At 38.6% G+C, this 25,443-nt stretch overlaps 1 protein-coding gene across 2 annotated transcripts in view; it reads left to right on the top strand.

The window, feature by feature from the left end:
- The window catches only part of LOC615258 (solute carrier family 25 (mitochondrial carrier; phosphate carrier), member 24-like), a 92,211-nt gene that overhangs the window by 13,461 nt on the left and 53,307 nt on the right, over positions 1–25,443 (top strand). For both annotated transcript variants that reach the window (XM_059885054.1, XM_024990049.2), the window contains exons 2-3: positions 3,337–3,463; positions 13,326–13,413. In XM_059885054.1, the coding sequence (XP_059741037.1) occupies positions 3,337–3,463; positions 13,326–13,413 (215 nt within the window). The remainder of the gene's footprint in view (positions 1–3,336; positions 3,464–13,325; positions 13,414–25,443) is intronic.

A 25,443-nucleotide genomic window follows, 5' to 3' on the forward strand; every position in this document is an offset into this window, starting at 1 on the left:
TTTCCAGTGGTCATGTATGGATGTGAGAGTTGAACTGTGAAGAAGGCTGAGCGCTAAAGAATTGATGCTTTTGAACTGGGGTGTTGGAGAAGACTCTTGAGAGTCCCTTGGATTGCAAGGAGATCCAACCAGTCCATTCTGAAGGAGATCAGCCCTGGGATTTCTTCGGAAGGAATGATGCTAAAGCTGAAACTCCAGTACTTTGGCCACCTCATGCAAAAAGTTGACTCATTGGAAAAGACTCTGATGCTTGGAGGGATTGGGGGCAGGAGGAGAAGGGGATGACAGAGGATGAGATGGCTGGATGGCATCGCTGACTCGATGGATGTGAGTCTAAGTGAACTCCGGGAGATGGTGATGGACAGGGAGGCCTGGCATGTTGCGATTCATGGGATCGCAAAGAGTCGGACATGACTGAGCGCCTGAACTGAACTGAACTGAACTGATGGGATTAATAGTTACATACCATTATATATAAAACAGATAAACAGGATTTATTTATTTAGCACAGGATCTGTATTTAATATCTTGTAATACCTCTAATGGAAAAGTATCTAAAGCTACATACGTGAAACTAACACAATATTGTAAATCGAGTATAATTAAATAATGTCAAATAAAGTTATTAATATGGTCTTTCTTTCAGAATATTATACTGTACAATTTAATGCTTTTTCTGTCTTAACTAAGCACTTACCACATTCTGTGGCCATAACTTTTGTGGTTTGAGGTGTGACAGCAAAACTGGCGTGAATTTCTTTTTCCTTCTTCACAATTTTACTGATAGAAAATTCATTCATACTGTAGATCTTGGCAACCTCAGTATACAGTTTTTTTTCTTCCTTATCAGTCAAGAACTTTCCCATTTTTACTTAAAGGAAGAATTTTATGGCTTCTCTTGGACATATCCAAATTTTCAGCATTACCACTCTTGTGTTTTGGGGCCAAAAGTAAAGTAAGGGTTATTCGAACCCAAGAACTGTGATACTATGACAGGCAACATGATAATCTAGATTGATGGCTAGTAAGTGAATAAGGAGTGGGATATCTGGGCAAAGGGATAATTCACATCCTGGTCAGGATGGAACCTGATGGAATGAGATTTCATCACACTACTCAGAACGGTGCTTAATCTAAACCTTATTATTTCTGGAATTTTTCACTTAATATTTTCAGACTATGGGTGACCATGTGTAACAAAGTTGAAAAATATCAGTAACCTCAGATATGCAGATGATGCCACTCTAATGGCAGACAGTGAAGAGGAACTAAAGAGCTTCTTGATGAGGGTGAAAGAGGAGAGTGAAAAAGCCGGCTTGAAACTTAACATTAAAAAAGCTAAGCTCATGGCACCCCGTGTCATCACTTCATGGCAAATAGAAGAGAAAAAAATAGAAACAGTGACAGATTTTATTTTCTTGGGCTCCAAAATCCCTGTGGATGGTGACTGCAGCCATGAAATTAAGACACTTGCTCCTTGGAAGGAAAGCTATGACAAACCTAGACAATGTTTTAATAAGCAGAGAAATCACTTTGCTGACAAAGGTGCATATAGTCAAAGCTATGGTTTTTCCAGTAGTCATGTACAGATATGACAGTTGAACCACAAAGAAGATTGAACACTGAAGGATTGATGCTTTCAAATTATGGTGCTGGACAAGACTGTTGAGATTCCCTTAGACTGCAAGGAGACTAAACCAGTCTATCCTAAAGGAAATCAACCCTGAATATTCATTGGAAGGACTGATGCTGAAGCCTCAAATACTTCGGCCACCTGATGCAAAGAGCCAACTCATTGGAAAAGACCTTGATGCCGGGGAAGATTGAAGGCACAAGGAGAAAGCGGCAGCAGAAGATAAGCTGGTTCAGTAGCATCACTGACTCAATGGACATGAATTTGAGCAAACTCCAGGAGATAGTGGAGGACAGAGGAGCCTGGTGTGCTGCAGTCCATGGGAGTGCAGAGCGTGGGACATGACTTAGTGACTGAACAACAACTGAAAGTGCAGAAGGTGGGGAAGGGGTTGCTACTATTCTTGGACTTTTTTAAAGTTGGGAAGTACTGAGACATATTGGCTCCAAACAGATATTCTCAGTGATGAAATCAGGAGGGTTGGAAGACAATTAAATATGAATAATTTTCTCACTGTGATTTAATGTTAATATTGTTTCCATGTAAGCCCCATATATCATCCCACTTACTGGGAAATACTACCTACAGAATTAATTTGGAATCCATTTTGTGACATGTAAGTTCTCATGATCTCTCCCCTGCCTATCTTATCTCCTACTTTTCTCCCTTGCATTTTGTCCTTAGCAAATTAGAACTATTTAGGGTTGTTATAGTGATTAAATGAGATTGTATATATAAAGTGCTTAAAAGGAAGTGCTCAATAAATATTAGCTGTTATCATTATCATCATTACTGTATTTTTTCTAACTAATATATGTTCTGCTTGCTTACAAATACTGTCACATATTCTTGGAATGCCCTGTCCCATTGGTCTGCCCAGCTAATGCCAATTATTCTTTGTAGTTCTCAGTTCAAGTCCTCTCCCTCTGTGAAGACTCTCCTGAATCCTCCCACACTCCACTGTACCTTGAATACATTCCCATCACATCACCTAACAAATTCTCTTTTATTATGTGAATGGTCTCTACTAGTCTGTAATTTCCTTCAGGGCAGAGACTGCATCTTCCTGTCTTTTAATCCCTACCGCATAGTGCATTGCCCAGTTCACAGTATTAATTCAACAAATGTAGATTAAGGACCTTGGTATGCCATACTCTATGCTGGGCATTTATGGTACAAAGATGAATAAGACATGATCTATGCCTTTGAGATAGGAAACTCCTAGAAATATATATGATAATGCATTTTAAAATTATTCATTTTTTGTTCAAAAAAGCAGAGCACCTTAGTGAGGTTTGAACATATACTCTTCATAAAGCTACATCTCAAATCATAATCTGTGGGTCATATTGGAATCTCACATATTTTATCCCATTGAGTTTAATGGAGTATGAGGTCTCTGATCGCAAAGACTATATACCTTACTTACTATCTTTATTCCCTCAAGGTATATGGCATTCATTTTTTACCTTAAGTAAACACTTACATGTACGACTCATAATTATTTGAAATGAGTTTTGACTTCAGTATTGAACAAATTAAAAATCACCGAATGTATTTAACTTTGTAGCTGTGACTGAAAAACTAGGACAATGAATGTGGGTAGAAATCGTAATTAGTATGAGTGAAATGTGCCAATGTTAACATGGTATAGTAGCTTTACTTGCTATATATCTCTGTAATGAGTTTCTTCTTTCTTATAGGATATTTATAAAACTGTAGATACCAATGCTGATTCCGGATTGAACTTTGAAGATTTTATGCGCTACGTTAAAGACCACGAGAGAAAAATGACGCTGGCATTTAATAGTCTGGACAAAAATAATGATGGTGTGTGTGTGTGTTTTATCCACAGTTAGATTAACATGAATAATAACTGTGAATACTCAAGGATGTTTTTACTAGCTTTTAACTTACTCCCACTATCAAATACTCAATTATATCTATTACTTGTCTTGTGGTAATTTTTTAATTTCTAAGAGTAATATGTGAATGATATTTATTAGTATTAAAATTTCTGTGGGGTTAGTCATATCTTTAATAAAATTGTTTTTTGTCTTCTGAATTTAAAATTTCTTAGCTTAATAAGTAGACCTCTTCACTTTTTTGCAATATATGAGCTAAAAGTATCATGGTGATTAAAATCATTAACATTTGTTGTTTTCTAGCTGACTTTGAAAATATTTCAGTTGTAGGAAAGTTAGTTAACACAGAGAGATAACAGATAGAAAGAAACAGTTACCTGTGACCTTGCTGTCTAGAGATCAGGCTTAACATTTTAATATATTTTTATATTTCCTTTTAGACTTTTTGTTTCTATCTCTTTCTTGGTCTTTTTCTCTTTAAGTGAAATTGTGGTCACACTGTATGTATAGTTTGATGTCCTACTTTTTTTGTTTAATGTCAGTGTAAGCATTTCACTTCATTTAATGTTCTTTGCAAGCACAGTTTTTAATGACTTTGAAATATTCAGTTGGTGAGTAGATGTATCTAATCAATCCCATATTTTTAAACATTTAGAATGTTTCCAGTCTTTTATACATACAATCAATATCCATGCTGATTTGCAGAGGAAAGGAATACTCGTATTTTGTTACAAATCCTTAAATCAAAGAGACTAAATGTAAAAGTAGAATACCATTTCTGCATTCACATATGGCTAATTCATCATGGGTAATTAGAAATTAAGTATACTTTATTTATGAAACATATTAATTTTAAAATTTTGTAAAGTCGAATTTTTTAATTGAAAAATCCTAAGTATACCAGAAAAGATGTTTTAAGGATTTCACTGATGAATTCTTTGTAAGACAAAGTGTAACCTGAATGTTACAAGCTTTAGTGACCTATAAGCACAGAAGTGGTTGTATTTCCCTTAATATCCAAACCACAGGTTTCAAGCTTCCATTTACCTTCCAGGAGAAAGTTTAGGCCTTTGTGGGCCCTCCTACTTAAATAGTATCCAGAAGCTTTAGAAGTACTACTCATTCATATCTATGAATTAGACCTGGTCATCATTTGCTGTTGATCTAAGACTGATAGTTCTATTCTTGTGCTCTTCTGGAATTTCACTCTATTATTGATGATTACCACCATGATCATCATTTGTAAGCTGAAAATGCACTGTATCATAATCAGTGAAAGTAGGAAACCCCTAGTAAAAAATGTATTACTATCGTCTCTGAAAATCAGTGCTTACAGCTCCTGGTAATAATAGAAAATACTCTTTTTGAGGCTAGATGGCCATCCAAAGTAATGTAATGATATAGCAATATAGATCTTTTAATTTCTGCCTTGACTGGTCAAACTGGAACATCATAGGCAAGTCCTGAAGTGGCACCATTCTGGAAGAGCTCTTGTCTGAATTCCTACTGGCTTCTTTTGTTTTTAGCATCTGAGCCGTGACAGTAGGTGTGAAGCTCTACTGTGGCTACCAGAGCTGCTGCCCACCTGCACTGCAGAGTGCAGGCCCTAGCAGACCTGCAGAGGCCCTGTTCTGATTGAGGCGCCTGCTTCGTGTCATCATTGCTGCCTCCTCAGTGACCACACTTCTGTAAAGCTCAGACAATTTACCTTGGCCATGATGCTTTTTGTGGTTATGAATGGGAATACCTCCTCTATTACAGATTGAATTTGTTGTTGTTTAGTTACTAATTTGTATTCGACTTTTTGTGACCCCATGGACTGTAGCCCCTCAGGTTCCTCTGTCCATAGGTTTTCCCAGGCAAGAATACTGGAGTAAGTTGCCATTTCCTTCTCCAATGGAGTGAATTGTGTACCCTAAAAGATAAGTTGAAGTCCTAACCCCCCAGATCTCAGACTGTGATCTTATTTGGAAATAGGTCTTTATAGAAGTAACCAAGAAAAATGAGGTCATTAGGGTATGCCCAATACCCTCTGTCCATGGAATTCTCCAGGCAAGAATACTGGAGTGGGTAGCCATGCGCTTCTCCAGAGGATCTTCCCAACACAGGGATCAAACCCAGATCTCCTGCATTGCAGGCAGATTCTTTACTGTCTGAGCCACCAGGGAAGCCCAAGAATACTGGAGTGGGTAGCCTGTCCCTTCTCCAGGGGATCTTCCTGACCCAGGGATCAAACCCAGATCTCCTGCATTACAGGCAGATTTACTGTCTGAGCCACCAGGGAAGCCCAATAGGACAGGTGTCACATAAAGGGGAAATTTGGATACAGGGACAGACATGCACAGAGGGAGATAATATGAAGTAGCCATTTGATAATGGAGTCAGGCTTGGAGTGATGTGTCTGTAAGCCAAGAAATACCTGAGACTACCAGACACTAGGAGATAAATACAGAACAGATCCTTCCGTAGCATCTTCCAAAGGAGCATGGCCCTGCCAACACCTTGGTTTTACAGACTTTTGGCCTTCATCATTTTTTGGCCATATTTTGGCCAATATTTTGGCCAATAATCACTTTTGGCTTAAATTCCTATTTAAGCTACCCAGATTGTGGTCCTTTATTACAACTGCCCAAGGAAACAAATACAGTCCTCCCTCTTATTTGCTTAATCAGAAATTGTCCAATGCAGCATATTTTGGGCCTCAAAATACAGCTTTTTAAATTCATATGAACATGCTGCTACTTTCTCCCAGAGTGTTTCTAGATTGGCTGGGTTAAGGTAATTTCTTTTTTTTTTTTTTCTCCTTTTTTAAAAAAATTTAAATTTATTTATTTTAATTGGAGGCTAATTACTTTACAATATTGTATTGGTTTTGCCATACATCCACATGAATCCGCCACGGGTGTACACCTGTTGTGCATCGTTGACTGTGGAGCCAATCTTTCCCCCCAAATCCTATTATTGGATCTGGCTCTGTACATGATATCTTTTCCCTTCTTGTCCTTCCTGACAACATTGTTGAGACTCTCCCAGTTCATCACATATTAATGTGTATAAAACACTAATAGTAGGATTCAATTTTTACCACTGCATTTTCTGTGTCCCAGGAGGGTTTCCAGGCCTTATGCCAATCAATGGAGGCAAGAGGATGCTTGTGGGCTGGTGTACTATACTATCAAATTCACTAGCTGGAAGCATTCAAGGCCCAGTGTGAACTGATCTGCTTAACTTCTCTCAAGAAGTATCTGAGTCCCTACTTCTGCGGAGCCAGAATGTCCTTGGAGTGTGGTCATAAATATGTGAAATGAAGTAATTCTTAGACATAATTTCATCATTAAGGTTCTTTTTTGGAAGGAGTTTTTTGTTTTTTTTTTTTTAGATTGGGAAAATGGTGGGAAAGAAACTAGAAATTTTTGTACTTTACCATCTGCCATGCCTGTTTTAGCTGCTTTATCTTCTATATCTTATTTTTGTCTCATGCAGTCCTCATAGCAGCTACCTTTTACGTATGAGAACAGTAATGCTAAGTAATACATTTGGTATTTCAGTGAACCTCATCTACAGGGTTTATGCCTTTGTGTAACCCTGAGCCACATTGACCTGGGCTTGGCCATTTGACTTGCTTCAACCATTAGGACCATTATTGTTGTTTAGTCCCTGAGTCATGTCCCACTCTTTGCAACCCCATGGACTTCAGCATGACAGGCTTCCTTCACTTTCACTATCTCCTGGAGTTTGCTCAAATTCATGTCTATTGAGTGGGTGATGCCATTCAACCATCCCATCCTCTGTCGTCTCCTTCTCCCCCTGCCCTCAATCTTTCCCAGCATCAGGATCTTTTCCAGTGAGTTGGCTTTTTGCATCAGGTGGCCAAAGTATTGGAGCTTCAGCTTCAACATCAGTCCTTGGAATATTCAGGACTGATTTCCTTTATTTTATTTTTTTGTTTTTTGCAAGGTGCTTTTATTGGTACTATAAAGTCAACTTTACTGCCATGAAACTGTCTGGCCATATCTAATTTCCTTTAGAATGGACTGGTTGGATCTCCTTGCTGTCCTAGGGACTCTCAAGAGTCTTCTCCAATGCTACAGTTCAAAAGCATCAATTCTTCAGTGCTTGGCTTTCTTAGTGGTCCAACTCTCACATCCATACATGACTACTGGATAAGCCATAGCTTTGACTAGATGGACCTTTGTCTCAGTTTTTTAATACACTATCTAGGTTTGTCATAGCTTTTCTTCCAAGGAGCAAGTGTCTTAATTTCATGGCTGCAGTTATCATTTGCAGTGATTTTGAGGCCCAAGAAAATAAAGTCTGCCAGTTTCCATTTTTCCCCATCTTTTTGTCTTGAAGTTATGGGACCGGATGCCATGATCTTAATTTTTTGAATGTTGAGTTTTAAGCCAGCTTTTTCACTCTCCTCTTTCACCTTCCTCTTTCACCTTCACCTTCCTATTCACTTTCTGCCATTAGGGTGGCCTATTTCATTTCCATCTGTGCTACATTTCCATCTGATGTAAAAGACATGTGAGTGAAGCCATCTTGGATTTTCAGCTATGGTCAAACCTCTAGATCACTGAATTCACATGAGTGACCCAGGTAAAATCAGCAGAAGAACCAATGTGTTGAACCAAATTCTGATTGCATACTATCATCAAATACATTCTTATTAAACCAGTAAAATTTGAGATGGCTTGTTAACTTAGCAAAATAATCTGTAGTATAGAAGTGGAATAGTTTGCATTTCCCCCTGGAATTACAGGACTGGAATAGTCACAGTCTTCCTCTCCATGCATCTAACTACTGTTACTCTAGCAAATCCATTTCAAGCCCATCTTTCTCAGTGAACACTTGCTGTATATAATTAAAGACAACATTGAATCTCCCATTCAGTCCATAGGTATTGATTATATTCTGAATTACATTACCTAATTTTTCTCTACATCATAGCTTGAAGTTTTAACTTCTTTTGCATAAGGATTAATTACTTAATGTAACTATAGGTCAATGAAACAGAATTTTTGAGCAGTTACGTGAGCTAGAGCACTAGGAACTGTGTTAACAAAGATTTTCAGAAGCAGACAGTTTTGGGGCAAAACCAATACAATATTGTAAAGTAATTAGCCTCTAAGTAAAATAAATAAATTTAAATGTAAAAAAAAAAAGAATGAATAGCCATACACAAGCTAGACTATGATAATTGCTATACAAGTGATAGAGGGAGACTTTAATTGTGCTCAGGAACAATTTAGTTTTCTTCTGGGTCAATATACAAACAGAGTTGGAAAGAAAGGAGTTTTTTAAGAAATTATTTTTTATTTAACATATAAAAATTGGAAGATTTTATATAAAAATTCAGTTTTCTTTAAAATGAAACATATGACCCACTTTCAGTTCAGTTCAGTCGCTCAGTCGTGTCCGACTCTTTGTGACCCCATGAATTGCAGCACGCCAGGCCTCCCTGTCCATCACCAGCTCCCAGAGTTCACTCAGACTCACATCCATGATAACTTTACAACATGGTAAAAATCAGTGGGGTTTAGTAGCATTTACTCCATTTGTACAGATATCCGCTCCCCATAGACCATAGTGTTTGCCACCCCTAATGTGAAGGTCAATACATGGTACCACTCATCTCTGCTCTTCCACTGTGTTTTCATTTTTTGTTTGTTTGTTTAAGTATAGTTGATTTACAGTGTTGTATTCGTTTCAAGTATACAACAAATTGATTTACTTATATATGTTCTTTATATATATATATATATATAGTTGTATATTATTCTTTTTCAGATTCTTCTCCATTGTAGGTTATTACAAGATATTGAATATAGTTCTATACATGTAGGACCTTGTTGTTTATGTCCTCTACACAGTTAGCGTGTATGTGTTAATCTCAGCCTTCTAATTTATTTCTACCCCATCCTTTTCCTTTGGGATAACCATAAATTTGTTTTCTATATCTGTGAGTCTGTTTCGGTTTTGTAAATAAGCTCATTTGAATCATTTTTTTAGCTTCCACATATAAGTGATATCATATGATACTTGTCTTTGTCTGACTTACTTCACTTAGTATGATAATCTCTAGGTCTATCTGTGTTGCTGCAAATGGCAATATTTCATGTTTTCTTATGACTAATATTCTATTGTATATATGGAATATTCTTTATCTATCCATCAATGGACTTTTAGGTTGCTTCCATATCTTGGCTGTTGGTAAAGTAATGGTGGTAAATAATGCTGGAGTGAACATTGGGGTACATATATCTTTTCGAATTAGAGTTTTCATCTTTTCTGGATATAGGCCCAGGAGTGGGATTGGTAGGGATCATGTGGTAACTCTATTTTTAGCTTTTTAAGGAACAGCCATACTGTTCTCCATAGTGGTTGCACAAATTTACATTCCCATCAGTAGTTTAGGAGGGTTCCCTTTTCTCCACGTCCTCTTCAGCATTTTTTATTCTGGATTTTTAATGATAGCCATTCTGACTGCTGTGAGGTGATACCTTTCTGTAATTTTTCTTTTCTTTAATAATTACTGTTGTTGAGCATCTTTTCATATACTTGATGGCAACCTATATGTCTTCTTTGGAGAAGTGTCAGTTTATGTCTCCTGCTTATTATTATTATTTTTAAAAAATATTGAGATGTATGAGCTGTTTGTAGTTTTTAGGTATTAATCCCTTGTTGGTTGCATCATTTGCAAATATTTCCTCCTAGTCCATAGGTGGTCTTTTCATTTTGTTTTGTGATTTCTTTGGCTGTGCAAAACTTTTAAGTTTAATTAGGTCTCATTTATTTATTTTTGCTTTTGCTTCCATTACTCTAGGAGACAGATCCAAAACATTATTCCTGCGATTTTTGTCAAAGAGTATTCTGCTTACTGTTTCCTCTAGGAGTTTTATAGCCTTACATTTAGGTGTTTAATCTATTTTGAGTTTGTTTTTGTGTATGGTATTAAAAATGTTCTAATTTCATTCTTTTAAATGTATCTATCCAGTTTTCCCAGTACCACTATTGAAGAGACTCTATTGTATATTCTTGAATTCTCCACTGTATATACTTGCCTCCTTTTTTGTAGATTAATTGACCATAAGTACATGACTATACCTGGGCTTTCTATCCTGAAGAAAGGTTTTTTGTTTTTTTTTTTTTTTGCAGAGAGAACAAAGGCAGAAATTGTCAGACATAGCTTGTTAAAATGCCATTTCAAATTTGGCCCTAAATTACTATTTTTGGGGGAAAATTTCATTGATATATAACATATATAGCCAAGTGCATACATTATAAGTAAAAGTGAGAGAGTCATTTCCTAGGTAGGTTGATAAGGAGTCTAGGGGTCCCCAAGGAGAGAGGGCTCTGGAATTCTCAAGGAGGAAGAAAGGACAAACTTTTCCTTCTCTACATTCCTTAGGATTATATAACAATAATGTATCCTGCCTGAGGACAGTCTCTGGATTAAGCCTTCTGGCTAATTCTGTTATTTTAAAATGTAAATTATGGGGGTTGGTCTGGTGAGGTCTTTACAACTTCCAGACATTCTTTGGATTCATTGGAGAGTATATAACTTCATTGCTAACACTAGCAAGGGGGTACTCTTTCTGCCCCCTTCTGATGCCTATGTCAGAAGCTTTCTCTATGTCCTTTATACTTTAATAAAACTTTATTACACAAAAGCTCTGAGAGATCGAGCCTCGTCTCTGGCCCCAGATTGAATTCTTCTCCTCCGGGGGCCAAGAATCCCATGTCTTCGTGTGATTCAACAACAACCTTTCAAAAGCTTCACAAATTTTTCCAAGGCAAACATACAACATGAAAACAACATACAGATAAAGAAGCAGAATATTAGTAGCATCTCAGAAAGATCCATTTTGTATCCTCTCCAAATCACCACCACCCTCCAAAGTACCTGCTATCCTGCTTTCTACTGCTATGTGTAAGTTCCCAGTCTATCTTTGTTAAACAAATAAGTTTACCATGTTTATACTTTACCTTTTGTTGAAATGCTTTTGTTTCTTTGGTGGTCTCTTGCTTATCCTTTTATAGTACTTCATTTGTGACTCTTGTTTTTCATTCCTTTGTCTTTCCACTGCACATTATTCATAGCTCTTCTATGACATACAATAACACAGAGTGATATATTTTTATAGTAATTAGTGCATGCATACAAACTGGTAAACTCCTTGGGGTGGTTGGTTCATTAATCTTTGACTTCTTTCACATTTAGCATAGTGATTTGAATAGTAAACTTTAAAAAATTATTGTATAGTGTTTGAAAATTATAATGGGATATAATGGCATAAGACAGAGGATTCAGCTTCCTCATTTGAAAAAAACTTTCTAGGCAGGCCAGTAAATTCCACCCTGTATAAATTCCACCAGTAAATTCCACACTAGGGGCCTCAGAGTCATTGTAAAGAATCAGAGTTTCTACGTATGAATATTTGGGCTTTGTTTATAGGCTACATAAATAATATATCTCATATATATGTATACTCTTTTTACTTATGCATATTTTAAATGCATGCATATGCAGCTATGGTTAGTAAAGTATAATATGAGTTATGACTGAATTTATGTTAGTTTTTTGACATTATATAGTTTTCATCTAGATGACACTAAAGTTGATTTTTTAAATAATTTTTTTCATATTTGGTGTCCTCAACTATTTGTTTCCATGGGAAGAATTAAAAGATTTTTTTTTTCATTTGAGGAGTGGCATGATTATATATGTGGTTTAGGGCTTGAGGACAGTATGGACTACTTAATTTTTATTTCAGAACATCTAGCAGTGTGAGATTGAAATGCGTGATAGGCTTGTATTAAATATATTAGTAGTTTTGAGTTATTTAACATCGGATATGCTTGTGTTAAAAAGAGTTTGGTGTTCCATCTTATTTTAAGTAGGCTATTTCTTTTAAAACTTATCTTATAAAATGTTGAGTAGCCTTATTTTCATGCCCCTGAATCAGATCTTCAGAATTAGCTTTTTCTTTCCAAGTAAGTACAATAATCAATATCTGTTATAGATCTGTAATCTCTGATTAGAAACCCTTGGGACCAGATATGATTAGAAGTTTAGAATTTGGATTTTAGAAAAGAAATATAGCACATATGTGATATGTTATATAATACTCTTCTTTGGAGAAGACTCTTGAGAGTCCCTTGGACTGCAAGGAGTTCCAACCAGTCTATCCTAAAGGAAATCAGTCCTGAATGTTCATTGGAAGGACTGATGTTGAGGCTGAAATTCCAATACTTTGGCCACCTGTTGTGAAGAGCTGACTCATTTGAAAAGACCCTGATGCTGGGAAAGATTGATGGCAGGAGGAGAAGGGGATGACAGAGGATGAGATGGTTGGATGGCATTACCGACTCAATGGACATGAGTTTGGGTAAACTCCGGCAGTTGGTGATGGACAGGGAGGCCTGGCATGCTGCAGACCTTGGGGTCACAAAGAGTCAGACACAACTGAGCGACTGAACTGAAGTGAACTGATATAATACTCCAGGTGGGGTCTGGAGCACCACTGTGCAATTATATACATGAATATTTCTTCAGTGAAACAAATGAATAACCGTATTGGATTAGAAAAATAATTGACTAAGATTAACCTCACATCAGCTTAAGGCAGGTTTTGTCATATAGTGAATTTTGGTGCCATACAAAAAGTCTTTAAATTTTTAGAACTTTTAAAGCTTTGGGTTTTGAGTGTGGGATGATAGGCCTATAAAATATGTGGACTTTTAAAGGCTATTGCCTTATAAGTATATTTTGCCTTGTTATTGTTTCAGATTCGTTAACTTGACATATTTTCACTTTTTTAAAGGAATAATAGAAACTTCAGAAATAATTGCTGTTTTGAAATCACTGGGTATAAATATTTCTGAAACTCAAGCAAAAAAGATTATACAAAGGTCAGCCCTTACCCTTATTTTTAATAGTTTTAATTTTTGTTTAATATGTACCTGGTGGTTATAAGTATAGCTTCTTTCTTCTCTTCCTTCATTTCTTTCCTTTCTTTTTATTTCTGATAATGTCACCTTTTATTGACAATGTTTTAAGAAAGATCCCTAAGAAATTTGTTGAAATGCTATTGACTAAAACAGGAAGTATTCTTTTTAAAGTCCTCAGAAAAAGATTCTTCATGCTTCTGGTTCAAAGAATGGTTTTAATTCTCTTAAGTAATTGATTAAATTTTTTTTTAATTTTGTTGAAGTACAAAGAAGTATATAATTTATGTATCCAACTTGATGAATTTGTTGGTAAGTGTGTACCCAGGAGGGCTTCCCTGGTGGCTCAGTGGTAAAGAATTTGCCTGTGAATACAGGAGACATGGCTTTGATCTCTGGGTCAGGAATATCCCCTGGAAGAAGAAATGGCAACCCACTCCAGTATTCTTGCCTGGAGAATCCCATGGACAGAGGAGCCTGGCAGGCACAGTCCATGGGGTCGAAAAGAGTCTGACGTGACTGAAGTGACTTAGCATGCACACACACATACACCCGGGAAACCATAACCATAATCTATGCCATAAACATATGCATCACTTCTTAAAGTTTCTTCCCACCCTCTTATTACTGTTATTAATTTTATGATAAGAACACTTTCTTATAGTTAAAACTTAAATTTACTTGTTTTTTAAATTTGGGTATAACTGATACATAATATTATATTAATTTCAGGTGTATAACATAATGATTCAATATATGTATATAATGTGAAATGATCACCTCAATAGGTCTTGTTAACATCAGTCACCATATATAGTTATAGATTTTTTTTATGATGAGAGCTTTTAAGATTTACCCTCCACCTCTGGTAACCACCAATATGTTTTCTCTATCTATAAGGTCTTTTTCTTTCCTTTCTTTTTCTTTCTTTTGATTCCATGTATAAGTGAGATCATATAGTATTTGTCTTTGTCTGTCTGACTTGTTTTACTTAGCATCATGCCCTTAAAGTCCATCTGTGTTATTGCAAATGGTGAGATTTCCTTCTTTATGGAAGGAATTTACCAGGGATACCATCTGGTCCTGGACTTTCTTTGTTGGTACGTTTTTGTTTACTGATTCAGTCTATTCAGTCATTCCTCTGTTCAGATTTTCCGTTTCTTCATGATTCAGTCTTGCTAGGTTGTATATTTCTAGGAATTTATCCAGTTCTTTTAGATTTTACAATTAGTTGGCATATGATTGTTCATGCTGCTGCTACTGCTAAGTTGCTTCAGTCGTGTCTGACTCTTCGAGACCCTATAGACGGCAGCCCACCAGGCTCCCCCGTCCCTGGGATTCTCCAGGCAAGAACACTGGAGTGGGTTGCCATTTCCTTCTCCAATGCATGAAAGTGAAAAGTGAAAGTGAAGTCGCTCAGTCGTGTCCGACTCTTAGCAACCCCATGGACTGCAGCCCACCAGGCTCCTCTATCCATGGGATTTTACAGGCAAAGTACTGGAGTGGGGTGCCATTGCCTTCTCTGTAGATTGTTCATAGTAGTGTGTTATAACCCATTGTGTTCCTGTGGCGTCAGTCTTAATGTCTCCTAATTCTTTTCTGGTTTTATTTATTTGAGTCTTTTCTCTCTGTTTTTAGTTAGTCCAGCTAAAAGTTTGCCAATTTGGTTTACCTTTTTAAACAAACAAGCTTTTAATTTTGGTGATCTTTTGTTCTATGGATTTGGGTTTTGGTATTTATTTCTGCTCTGATCTTTATTATTTTTTTCCCTTCTGCTAACTTTGGGCTTAGTTTTTTCTTCTATTCTAATTCCTTGAGGGATCAATTAGATTGTTTATTTGAGATCTTTCTTTAAAAAAAAAAATGTTGACATTTATTGCTATACGCTTCCCTCTTAGAACTGCTTTTGCCGCATGCTTTAAGACTTGTTGGAGAAGGCAATGGCACCCCATTCCAGTCCTCTTGCCTGGATGCAGTCCATGGGGTCACTGAGGGTTGGACATGACTGAGCAACTTCACTTTCACTTTTCACTTTCATGCATTGGAGAAGGAAATGGCAACCCACTCCAGTGTTCTTGCCTGGAGAATCCCAGGGATGGGAGAGCCTGGTGGGCTGCCGTCTCTGGGGTCGCACAGAGTCAAACACGACTGAAGTGACTTAGCAGCATAAGACTTGTTATGTTGTGTTTCTATTTTCACATCTCATAAGACTTTTTTATTTCTCTTCTGATACCTTCCTACACCCACTGGTTGTTCAGAGGAGTGTTGTTTAATATCTACATACTTGTGAATTTTCCAGTTTTCCTCTTGTTATTGATTTCTAGTTTCATACTATTGTCAGAAATGATACTTGGTATGATTTCAGTCTTAAAGTTGAGACTTGTTTTGTGACCTAAGACATGATTGGTCCTTGAGAATGTTCCATGTGCACTGGAGAAGATTATGTATTTTGCTGCTGTATTTGTTTTTTAGGTTCATTTGGTCCAATGTGTAGTTCGTTAATTATTTCTTCACTGATTTTCTGTCTGGATGGTTTGTCTGTTGTTGAAAGTGGGAGAGTGAAGTCTTATACTGTTCTTTCATTGCTGTTTCTACCTTCAGATATGTTAGTATCTGCTTAATATATTTAGTTCAATATTTGGTTCATATAATATATTGAATATTATAATTATAGTCTGTTAATGAAGTGACCTCTTAATTATTATATAGTCTCATTATTTGTCTCTTTTTATAGTTTTTGAATTAAACTCAAGTTATTCATACTTTGCTCTATTTTGGTTTCTATCTGCATGGATTATCTTTTCCCATCCCTTCTCCTTGAGACTATGTGTATCCCTAAAGCTGAAATGAGTCTCTTTTAGGCAGCAAGAAGTTAAGTGTTGTTTTTTAAAGTTTATTCAGCCACTCAATGACTTTTGTTTGGAGAATTTAATCATTGATAAGTTGCCACTAAGTCATTTCAGTCGTGTCCGACTCTGTGCGACCCCATAGACGGCAACCCACCAGGCTCACCTGTCCCTGGGATTCTCCAGGCAAGAACACTGGAGTGGTTTGCCATTTCCTTCTCCAATGCATGAAAGTGAAAATCGAAAGTGAAGTCGCTCAGTCTTGTCCGACCCTCAGTGACCCCATGGACTATAGCCTACCAGGATCCTCCATCCATGGGATTTTCTAGGCAAGAGTACTGGAGTGGGTTGCCATTGCCTTCTCTGGCCATTGTACCCCGTGGACTATAGCCCACCAGGCTCCCCCATCCCTGGCATTTTCCAGGCAAGAACAGTGGAGTGGGTTGCCATTTCCTTCTACAATGCATGAAAGTGAAAAGTGAAAGTGAAGTCGCTCAGTCGAGTCCGACTCTTAGTGACCCCATGGACTGCAGCCTGCCAGGTTCCTCTGTCCATGGGATTTCCCAGGCAAGAGTACTGGAGTGGGGTGCCATTGTCTTCCCCACACATTGATAAGAAAGGACTTACATATTATTTGCTTAATTGTTTTTTAATGGCTTGTAGTTTCTTTGTTCCTTTATTCTTCTCTAGCCATCTTCCTTTTTGATTTTGTGACTTTGTGTGGTAATTGCTTTGACCTCTTTCTCTTTCTCTTGTCTGTTATAGCTTTTTGCTTTGTGATTACCATGAAGCTTACATAAAACACCTTATAAAGTATTTTAAGCTGAATACAAGTTAACTTTGCATACAAAAATTCTACCCCTTTACTTATTTTCTTGGGCTCCAAAATCACTGTAGATGGTGACTGCAGCCATGAAATTAAAAGATGCTTGCTCCTTGGAAGAAAAGCTATGACAAACTTAGACAGCATTAAAAAGCAGAAATATTACTTTGCAAACAAACATCCGTGTAGTCAGAGCTATGATTTTTCTAGTAGTCATGTATAGATGTGAGAGTTGGACCATAAAGAAAGCTGAGCCCCAAAGAATTGATGCTTTCAAACTATGGTGTTGGAGAAGACTCCCGAGAGTCTCTTGGACTGCAAGATCAAAGCAGTCAATCCTAAAGGAAATCAGTACTGAATATTCATTGCAAGGACTGATGCTGAAACTGAAACTCCAATACTTTGGCCACCTGATGTGAAGAACTGAGTCATTTGAAAAGACCCTGATGCTGGGAAAGACTGAAGGCAGGAGGAGAAGGGGACAACAGAGGATGAGATGATTGAATGGCAACACCAACTCAATGGACATGAGTTTGAGTAAGCCCTGGGAGTTGGTGATGGACAGGGAAGTCTGGTGGGCTACAGTCCATGGGGTTGCAAAGAGTCAGACAAAACTGAGCGACTGAACTGAACCCCTTTACTGCCCCCCAAATTTTAATTTTTGATATTCAGATCAGATCAGTCATTCAGTCGTGTCCGACTCTTTGCAACCTCATGAATCCCAGCACACCAGGCCTCCCTGTCCATCACCAACTCCCGGAGTTCACTCAGACTCACGTCCATCGAGTCAGTGATGCCATCCAGCCATCTCATCCTCTGTCGTCCCCTTTTCCTCCTGCCCCCAATCCCTCCCAGCATCAGAGTCTTTTCCAATGAGTCAACTCTTCGCATGAGGTGGCCAAAGTACTGGAGTTTCAGCTTTAGCATCATTCCATCCAAAGAAATCCCAGGGCTGATCTCCTTCAGAATGGACTGGTTGGATCTCCTTGCAGTCCAAGGGACTCTCAAGAGTCTTCTCCAACACCACAGTCCAAAAGCATCAATTCTTCGGTGCTTAGCCTTCTTCACAGTCCAACCCTCACATCCATACATGACCACAGGAAAAACCATAGCCTTGACTAGATGAACCTTTGTTGGCAAAGCAATGTCTCTGCTTTTGAATATGCTATCTAGGTTGGTCATAACTTTCCTTCCAAGGAGTAAGCGTCTTTTAATTTCATGGCTGCAGTCACCATCTATAGTGATTTTGGAGCCCAGAAAAATAAAGTCTGACACTGTTTCCACTGTTTCCCCATCTATTTCCCATGAAGTGATGGGACCAGATGCCATGATCTTCGTTTTCTGAATGTTGAGCTTTAAGCCAACTTTTCCACTCTCCATTTTCACTTTCATCAAGAGGCTTTTGAGTTCCTCTTCACTTTCTGCCATGAGAGTGGTGTCATCTGCATATCTGAGGTTACTGATATTTCTCCAGGGAATCTTGATTCCAGCTTGTGTTTCTTCCAGTCCAGCGTTTCTCATGATGTACTCTGCATATAAGTTAAATAAACAGGGTGACAATATACAGCCTTGACGAACTCCTTTTCCTATTTGGAACCAGTCTGTTGTTCTATGTCCAGTTCTAACTGTTGCTTCCTGACCTGCATACAAATTTCTCAAGAGGCAGATCAGGTGGTCTGGTATTCCCATCTCTTTCAGAATTTTCCACAGTTTATTGTGATCCACACAGTCAAAGGCTTTGGCATAGTCAATAAAGCAGAAATAGATGTTTTTCTGGAACTCTCTTGCTTTTTCTATGATCCAGCGGATGTTGGCAATTTGATCTCTGGTTCTTCTGCCTTTTCTAAAACCAGCTTGAACATCAGGAAGTTCACGGTTCACATATTGGTGAAGCCTGGCTTGGAGAATTTTGAGCATTACTTTACTAGCGTGTGAGATGAGTGCAGTTGTTTGGTAGTTTGAGCATTCTTTGGCATTGCCTTTCTTTGGGATTGGAATGAAAACTGACCTTTTCCAGTCCTGTGGCCACTGCTGAGTTTTCCAAATTTGCTGGCATATTGAGTGCAGCACTTTCACAGCATCATCTTTCAGGATTTGAAATAGCTCCACTGGAATTCCATCACCTCTACTAGCTTTGTTTGTAGTGATGCTTTCTAAGGTTCACTTGACTTCACATTCCAGGATGTCTGGCTCTAGGTCAGTGATCACACTATCGTGATTATCTTGGTCATGAAGGTCTTTTTTGTACAGTTCTTCTGTGTATTTTTGCCATCTCTTCTTAATATCTTCTGCTTCTGTTAGGTCCATACCATTTCTGTCCTTTATTGAGCCCATCTTTGCATGAAATGTTCCTTTGGTATCTCTGATTTTCTTGAAGAGATCCCTAGTCTTTACCATTATGTTATTTTCCTCTATTTCTTTGCATTTATCGCTGAAGAAGGCTTTCTTATCTCTTGCTATTCTTTGGAACTCTGCATTCAGATGTTTATATCTTTCCTTTCTCCTTTGCTTTTCGCTTCTCTTCTTTTCACAGCTATTTGTAAGGCCTCCTCAGACAGCCATTTTGCTTTTTTGCTTTTTTTTTCTATGGGAATGGTCTTGATCCCTGTCTCCTGTACAATGTCATGAACCTCATTCCATAGTTCATCAGGCACTCTATCTATCAGATCTAGGCTCTTAAATCTATTTCTCACTTCCACTGTATAATCATAAGGGATTTGATTTAGGTCATACCTGAATGGTCTAGTGGTTTTCCCCACTTTCTTCAATTTCAGTCTGAATTTGGCAATAAGGAGTTCATGGTCTGAGCCACAGTCAGCTCCCGGTCTTGCTTTTGCTGACTGTATAGAGCTTGTCCATCTTTGGCTGCAAAGAATATAATCAATCTGATTTTGGTGTTGACCATCTGGTGATGTCCATGTGTAGAGTCTTCTCTTGTGTTGTTGGAAGAGGGTGTTTGTTATGACCAGTGCATTTTCTTGGCAAAACTCTATTAGTCTTTGCCCTGCTTCATTCCGTAGTCCAAGGCCAAATTTGCCTGTTACTCCAGGTGTTTCTTGACTTCCTACTTTTGCATTCCAGGCCCCTATAATGAAAAGGACATCTTTTTTGGGTGTTAGTTCTAAAAGGTCTTGTAGGTCTTCATAGAACCATTCAACTTCAGCTTCTTCAGCATTACTGGTTGGGGCATAGACTTGGATTACTGTGATATTGAATGGTTTGCCTTGGAAACAAACAGAGATCATTCTGTCGTTTTTGAGATTGCATCCAAGTACTGCATTTCGGACTCTTTTGTTGACCATGATGGCCACTCCATTTCTTCTGAGGGATTCCTGCCCGCAGTAGTAGATATAATGGTCATCTGAGTTAAATTCACCCATTCCAGTCCATTTCAATTCGCTGATTCCTGGAATGTGGACATTCACTCTTGCCTTTTCTTGTTTGACCACTTCCAATTTGCCTTGATTCATGGACCTGACATTCCAGGTTCCTATGCAATATTGCTCTTTACAGCATTGGACCTTGCTTCTATCACCAGTCACATCCACAGCTGGGTATTGTTTTTACTTTGGCTCCATCCCTTCATTCTTTCTGGAGTTATACCTCCACTGATCTCCAGTAGCATATTGGGCACCTACTGACCTGGGGAGTTTCTCTTTCAGTATCGTATCATTTTGCCTTTTCATACTGTTCATGGGGTTCTCAAAGCAAGAATACTAAAGTGATTTGCCATTCCCTTCTCCAGTGGACCACATTCTGTCAATTAGTATGTTTTTTAATATTGTGTACCCATTAATAAATTATTGTAGCTATAGTTATTTTTAATACTTTTGTCTTTTATCCTTTATGCTAGAGTTAAGTGATTTATACGATACCATTACAGTCCTAGAGTATTCTCAGTCTGATTTACCTTCACCAGTGAGTGTTATTCTTTCATATGTTTTCATGATATTAATTAGTGTTCTTCCATTTCAACTTAAAGAATTCCACTTAGTATTTCTGGTGAGGCAAGTCTGGGGGTGATGAACTCTCTCATCACCCTGGGAAACTGTATCTTCTTAATCCCACTCTCTCCTGAACTGTAAGATATCTGCTTAGGAGTCTGCTGATAGCCTCAGGGAAGTTACCTTGTATGAAGTGAATTTTGTTTCTCTTGCTGCTTTCAAAATTCTCTCTTCTCTGTGACAATTTTTGTCTCTGACTTTTGACAATTTTAGTATAATGTGTCTTGGAGAAGTCCTCATTAGGTATGGGGACTTTTGAGTTTCATGTACTTAGATGTTCATGAAAAAGTGAAAATGAAAGTCACTCAGTTATGTCTAGAGTTAAGTGATTTATACGATACCATTACAGTCCTAGAGTATTCTCAGTCTGATTTACCTTCACCAGTGAGTGTTATTCTTTCATATGTTTTCATGATATTAATTAGTGTTCTTCCATTTCAACTTAAAGAATTCCACTTAGTATTTCTGGTGAGGCAAGTCTGGGGGTGATGAACTCTCTCATCACCCCTGGGAAACTGTATCTTCTTAATCCCACTCTCTCCTGAACTGTAAGATATCTGCTTAGGAGTCTGCTGATAGCCTCAGGGAAGTTACCTTGTATGAAGTGAATTTTGTTTCTCTTGCTGCTTTCAAAATTCTCTCTTCTCTGTGACAATTTTTGTCTCTGACTTTTGACAATTTTATTATAATGTGTCTTGGAGAAGTCCTCATTAGGTATGGGGACTTTTGAGTTTCATGTACTTAGATGTTCATGAAAAAGTGAAAATGAAAGTCACTCAGTTATGTCTGACTGCGACCCCACAGACTATACAGTCCATGGAATTCTCCAGATCAGAATACTGGAGTGGGTAGCCTTTTCTTTCTCCAGGGGATCTCTAACCCACGTCTCCTGCATTGCAAGCGGATTCTTTACCAGCTGAGCCACAAGGGAAGCCCGAGAATACTGGAGTGGGTAGCCTATCCCTTCTCCAGCAGATCTTCCCGACCCAGGAAGTGAACCGGGGTCTCCTCCATTGCAGACAGATTCTTTACCAACTGAGCTATCAAGGAAGCCTCCTCAAATCTGGGTGAAATTTTCAGCCATTTTTTTTAAAAGACGCTTTCTGCCCCTTTTGGAGAAGGCAATGGCACCCGCTCCAGTACTCTTGCCTGGAAAATCCCATGGATGGAGAAGCCTGGTAGGCTGCAGTCCATTGGGTCACTAAGAGTCAGGCACTACTGAGCGACTTCACTTTCACTTTTCACTTTCATGCATTGGAAAAGGAAATGGCAACCCACTCCAGTATTCTTGCCTGGAGAATCCCAGGGACAGTGGAGCCTAGTGGGCTGCCGTCTATGGGGTCGCACAGAGTTGGACATGACTGAAGCGACTTAGCAGCAGCAGCAGCAGCAGCCCCTTTTCTCACTCTTTCCTTCTCAGACACCCATAATGTGTGTATTTTTCTTGATGGGGTCCATAATTCATATAGATGTTTTTCATTTTTTCTTTTATTCTTCTCTGACAAGATAATTTCAAATGATCTGTGTTTGAGTTCACTGATTCTTTATCCTTCTTAAGTCTGTTGTTGATATTCTGTATTGCATTTTTCATTTCATTCATTGTATCTTCAGCTCCAGAGCTTCTCTTTAATTCTTTTTTTATGATTTCTGTCTCTCTGTTGAACCTCTAATCTTGTCCATGTGTTTCTTTTCCTGATTTCATTGAGTAGTCTATCTGTGTTATCTTATAGCTTGTTTAACTTATTTAAAACAATTATTTTGAATTTGTTGTCAATTTGTAGACCTCCATTTCTTTGAGATCAGTTACTGAAAAGTCAGAGATATGTCCAAGAAAATTAGAGATACCATGGGAACATTTCATGCAAAGATGGGCTCGATAAAGGACAGAAATGGTATGGACCTAACAGAAGCAGAAGATATTAAGAAGAGGTGGCAAGAATACACAGAAGAACTGTACAAAAAAGACCTTCATGACCAAGATAATCACGATAGTGTGATCACTGACCTAGAGCCAGACATCCTGGAATGTGAAGTCAAGTGAACCTTAGAAAGCATCACTACAAACAAAGCTAGTAGAGGTGATGGAATTCCAGTGGAGCTATTTCAAATCCTGAAAGATGATGCTGTGAAAGTGCTGCACTCAATATGCCAAAAAATTTGGAAAACTCAGCAGTGGCCACAGGACTGGAAAAGGTCAGTTTTCATTCCAATCCCAAAGAAAGGCAATGCCAAAGAATGCTCAAACTACTGCACAATTGCACTCATCTCACATGCTAGTAAAGTAATGCTCAAAATTCTCCAAGCCAGGCTTCAGCAATATGTGAACCATGAACTTCCTGATGTTCAAGCTGGTTTTAGAAAAGGCAGAGGAACCAGAGATCAAATTGCCAACATCCGCTGGATCATGGAAAAAGTAAGAGAGTTCCAGAAAAACATCTATTTCTGCTTTATTGACTATGCCAAAGCCTTTGACTGTGTGGATCACAATAAACTGTGGAAAATTCTGAAAGAGATGGGCATACCAGACCACCTGATCTGCCTCTTGAGAAATTTGTATGCAGGTCAGGAAGCAACAGTTAGAACTGGACATAGAACAACAGACTGGTTCCAAATAGGAAAAGGAGTACATCAAGGCTGTATATTGTCACCGTGCTTATTTAACTTATATGCAGAGTACATCATGAGAAACACTGGACTGGAAGAAACACAAGCTGGAATCAAGATTGCCGGGAGAAATATCAGTAACCTCGGATATGCAGATGACACCACCCTTATGGCAGAAAGTGAAGAGGAACTCAAAAGCCTCTTGATGAAAGTGAAAGTGGAGAGTGAAAAAGCTGGCTTAAAGCTCAACATTCAGAAAACGAAGATCATGGCATCTGGTCCCATCACTTCATGGGAAATAGATGGGGAAACAGTGGAAACAGTGTCAGACTTTATTTTTCTGGGCTCCAAAATCACTATAGATGGTGACTGCAGCCATGAAATTAAAAGATGCTTACTCCTTGGAAGGAAAGTTATGACCAACCTAGATAGCATATTGATAAGCAGAGATATTACCTTGCCAACAAAGGTCCGTCTAGTCAAGGCTATGGTTTTTCCTGTGGTCATGTATGGATGTGAGAGTTGGACTGTGAAGAAAGCTGAGCACCGAAAAGTTGATGCTTTTTAACTGTGATGCTGGAGAAGACTCTTACGAATCCCTTGGACTGCAAGGAGATCCAACCAGTCCATTCTGAAGGAGATCAGCCCTGGGATTTCTTTGGAAGGAATGATGCTAAAGCTGAAACTCCAGTACTTTGGCCACCTCATGCGAAGAGTTGATTCATTGGAAAAGACTCTGATGCTGGGAGGGATTGCGGGCAGGAGGAGAAGGTGACAACAGAGGATGAGATGGCTGGATGGCATCACCAACTCGATGGACATGAGTCTGAGTGAACTCCGGGAGTTGGTGATGGACAGGGAGGCCTGGCGTTCTGCAATTCATGGGGTCACAAAGAGTCAGACACAACTGAGCGACTTAACTGAACTGAACTGGAAAGTATTGTGTTCTTTTATCAGTCTCATGTTTTATTGATTTTTCATGTTTCTTGTATCCTTGAATTGAATTGATATATACACATTTGATGAAGTCTGAAGTCTTTCAGACTTTCCAGAGTGGTTTTGGTGGGGAAAGACCTTCACTTGTGGGTAGGTACAAAGGTGCCAAGTTGGGGGTATGTGGCTGTTCTGATTCTGTGAAAAACCCAGTGACATAATTTCTGTGCAACTCTGTCAGCTGACTTTGGCATCAGTGAAGATTACCAGGATCCTCAATGGCCAAGGCTGTAGAGGTCTGTAAAGTGATGAGGACTGTTGGAGTCTTTGATGCACAAGTCGTCTGGAAACCTCTTGATCTCCTTGTCTGCAGTGGAGCTGTCCTAGCCAAGGGGATAAGTCATGGTGCTGGATCCAGCTTGTAGGGTCCCCTGTGATTATAGTGCACAGCTACTGATGTGCGGGTACCTGTGGAACAGCCTTTGAGCCAGGGTCTGGAGCACAGATGCTCATGGATTGACAGTAGTTCCAAGGTTCAGCATGCTGGCTAGTTCTCCCTGGCAGTGCCTTCAATATCTGTGGTGCAACCATGCATGGAGAAGCCACAGAGCTGGGGATTGAAGTTCAGGCTCTTGTACAGTGACTGTGGCTCTGGGGTCCAAGGCACTAACTAGCCTGTAGTCACAGTGGCTCTGGTGTTTGAGATGTAGGTGTGAACCAAGAAGCCACAGAGCAGGGGTTTGAACACATGTGTGCTAGAGCAGCCGTGCTGCTGGGGCCTGAA

Source organism: Bos taurus, chromosome 3 (genome assembly GCF_002263795.3).
Source record: "Bos taurus isolate L1 Dominette 01449 registration number 42190680 breed Hereford chromosome 3, ARS-UCD2.0, whole genome shotgun sequence".
Taxonomy (NCBI): domain Eukaryota; kingdom Metazoa; phylum Chordata; class Mammalia; order Artiodactyla; family Bovidae; genus Bos; species Bos taurus.